Source organism: Rhinichthys klamathensis, unplaced genomic scaffold (assembly GCF_029890125.1).
Source record: "Rhinichthys klamathensis goyatoka isolate OS25496 unplaced genomic scaffold, OSU_Roscu_1.1 h1tg000828l_1, whole genome shotgun sequence".
NCBI lineage: Eukaryota > Metazoa > Chordata > Actinopteri > Cypriniformes > Leuciscidae > Rhinichthys > Rhinichthys klamathensis.
The window spans coordinates 221,679-225,000 of record NW_026607210.1 but is presented as its reverse complement, the minus strand read 5'-3'; the positions used below and the strand labels follow the sequence as shown (position 1 = coordinate 225,000).

The following is a 3,322-nucleotide window of genomic DNA, read 5'->3' as shown; positions in this document are numbered from 1 at the left end:
AAACCTCTCTACATAACCGTCGGACTCGCGCGTCCTCCATGTCTGTAGTTTTTGAACACTTTTCACTCGTGTTTGTAGTTCTAACCAAATCCTCGTCCAACGCGCGATGGGTTGAGTGCGCATCGATCTGCACTTCGGATTCTGACCGGATATAGTAGACCATCCGGGTCTCTTTGGGACACTCATTTCAACATACTACGATTTGGGACGTACTAATTCTATTTTCGAATACTATTTAGGACGGATAGTATGCGAATTGGGACGCAGCAGTAGCGTTTTCTAAAATTCAACATCTTTTTGCAAATGTCCATGTTCCGCAAAAAGTATTGCGTGAAATGGACAACAAAACCGTAAGCGTGGTTAGGAAATGGCTTTGTCTCAACACACATTCCACAAGATGTTTCATTTTTCAGAAAAGACAGGACGGGGGGCTTGGAGTTCCTCACTGCATGTGGGAGTACGCCGCCACAAGACAGGCTCACCTCACCAACACGCTGAACTGTGACGGCGTCAACGTCAGGCAAATGGCCAGAGCATCCTTATTGCTGGATTTTAAAAGACGGAAGGTGCTACACGCATGCGGTGGGGAAGATAGCTTCCTGGGCTTTAAAAGGAAGACCAATGGAAAGCTAGATGGACGGGCGCAGGGATTCGGTGTGTCATCAGACTGGCCAGACCTAAATGACCTATGCTGGGAGACAGGTACTGAACTGAAGTGGAGCTCTCGCGATCGACCTGTAGAGGTCTCTGATGCAGCCGTAGAGGACCCATCTGTCCTCGTGGACAACACTGTTCACCTGCTCCAGCCTAGAACATCAAGGCAGACTCTCTTGTTTATTCACAGAGCCCAAAATATGGAGTACTGGTCCAGTCTGAAACTCCATACCTCGGTCATTTTTTTTACATTAAAAAATAAAATGTCAAGCTCTCTGAATGATTAATTAGCCGTGTTTAAACCACCTCATATGAGTGTTTGCAATTCATGTCGCTGCGAGAAGCTGGCTCAGTGAGCGGGGCTTGAGAGCGCGCTGTCAGTGAGGGCGCGGGCGCAGCCGCCGTGTTGCCAGATCCACCTAATGGAAAGGTGGCTCCTGGACCTGTTTTTCTGAGTTAATGTGACACTTTAGGAAGTTATTAAAGTGGAAAGTTGCATGTTAGGTTTAGTGATATATTAATCTTATTTCCAAAACACAAGCTTTGAACTTATTTCGGATTATTATTATTATTTTGTTTTGTTTTGCTTGTTTTTCGTAGCAATATCTGGCAACATTTTACTGTCGGCATTAATAAAAAAAATTTAAAAAGCTTATAGACAAACTGTAATTGCATAAAGCTACCACATTCGGTAAGACAAACGCAATGATCATCGTGATTATCTGTAAGAAATGTATAACACTATCAAAAACTATAGCATAATACAGATCTGTATGTTAGCCTACAGAATGAAATTTGCCAAATAACTTACTGGCCAGCTGGAAGACGGCTCATGCTGTTTAGTTAACCTTTCACACAGTCATCATAAAAACATTAATTAAAGCAGTGTTTCTCAACTAGCAATCTATTCAGTCAGCATATTTGTGTTTGATCTGTGTGAATTACAGAAGTATAAGACTTGCTAGACCTACTTTTTACTATATTTCTTTGCACAAAACTCTCCAGAAAGTGCCATTTTGGGGTTTTTTTAAATCCCGGGGGGGCATGCCCCCGGACCCCCCTAGTGAGAGACTACCCCACACATAATTAAATCCAAATTTAACCCCTGTATATATATATATATATGCCAAATTCCATTAAAAAAAGGGTCACAGCTTAATGTCCATGGGGAAATGTGGGTCCAATGGCCTAACCATTATTATAGCAAAATTCTTTACACAACACTAATTTTCAAACCCTGGTTACGGCCTTGACTGAAAGGACTGTATATTGCCAGACACGACAGACTCGTGGACCTCATCGCTGCTCAGATTCCCTGCGTGGCTGAGGAGCAGATCTTTAAACACACTACTGTACAGTCCGAATGGTTTAACTCTCCTGCAAACACTTTTTTTGGAATTGCTAATACGCCCAATATGAGTGTGTGAGTGTGAGTGTGTGAGTGAATGTGTGAGTGTGTGTGTGTGTGTGTGTGTGTGTAACTCACCATCCACGTTCTGAACGCATCTCTCTTTAGCTTTCTCCCGCATCATCTTGGGAATCAACACGTCGGTCTCCACGTGCCTCAAGGGCGGCTCCTCTGTGGACAAACATAATCAGTCAATAATCCATAATCATCTTCATATGAACCACAACATTCATTCAGTCAATAATCCATAACCATCTTCATATGAATGAAAACATCCAGCAGTACATAATCCTAGAAGAGTCATTTGATTCATTTATGTAAATGATTCACCCCAAACAGTCTATATCTGCAGATGATCAAAAACATATCAAATGCTTTTTATATAACAAAAACATGACATTTCTCGCATCTATATAAGCGCATATGATGGTTTGAGGACAGTGTTGAAGTGCTGACATTCATACACACATTCATAACAAACATTCCCGCTGAAATTAAAACACTCCTGTACCTGCTTTAGACGGATCCATCTACACTTCAGTTACTGTCACTAGTTACTAGATGTTTTACTGTTATGAAACATTCATCTGTGTCCAATGTCACCCTCTGCGCAGCGTGTTTACAGTGAGACCGTGTGTTTCAGTCACTTCCGGTGACGACAACGGCAAAATCCGCTAGAGCTTCTGGTTATTGTAGTTCTGCGGGGCTCAGAATGAACTACAAACCGCCACAACTGAACGCTGGGTGATCGTTTGTAGTTCAAGAGTTCTACGATGACAATTTTGGCTGGTGAAATGAGGGGAAAGTATTTATAATAATAAATAATAATAAAGTTACACTTTGTATTAATTACCATAATTCCGTGATGACAACACGTGACGTTCCCTCTAAATGATTTTTTTTGCATAATTAGGCCTACTGCATAAAGAATACCTTAAACCTAAAACTACTTTTACAAATCCGATAAAGGAACAAGACAATTACTGTATTACATTAGTATTTATGCAAACACGTTTTAAAGATGTGTATAGCCTTGCTACTGACCGAGACAACAATGGTGTGTGTGTGTGTCTCTGTGTGTGTCTCTCTGTGTGTGTGTGTGTGTGTGTGTGTGTGTGTGCGTGCGTGAGTGTGTGTGAGCCGGTGTATGTAGAAACACAAAACGGAATTTGAATAAATCCATATATGTTATTGTGGAACACTAGGCCTACAGATATTTAGATATAATTAATAATTAGTAAGTAATGAATTATAATGAAA

At 41.1% G+C, this 3,322-nt stretch overlaps 1 protein-coding gene across 2 annotated transcripts in view; it reads right to left on the bottom strand.

Annotated features, from left to right (window-relative positions):
* cmc1 (C-x(9)-C motif containing 1) overlaps positions 1–2,734 on the bottom strand; it is a 14,567-nt gene extending 11,833 nt beyond the window's left edge. Inside the window, exons 1-2 of one of the 2 annotated variants that reach the window (XM_056243707.1) lie at positions 2,574–2,734; positions 2,141–2,233 (exon numbers count right to left, since the gene is read on the bottom strand). In XM_056243707.1, coding sequence (XP_056099682.1) covers positions 2,141–2,233; positions 2,574–2,592 — 112 coding nt within the window. In that variant the 5' untranslated portion in view covers positions 2,593–2,734. The remainder of the gene's footprint in view (positions 1–2,140; positions 2,234–2,573) is intronic. The other variant, XM_056243708.1, reaches the window with a different exon arrangement.
* Between the last annotated feature and the right edge of the window lie 588 nt (positions 2,735–3,322).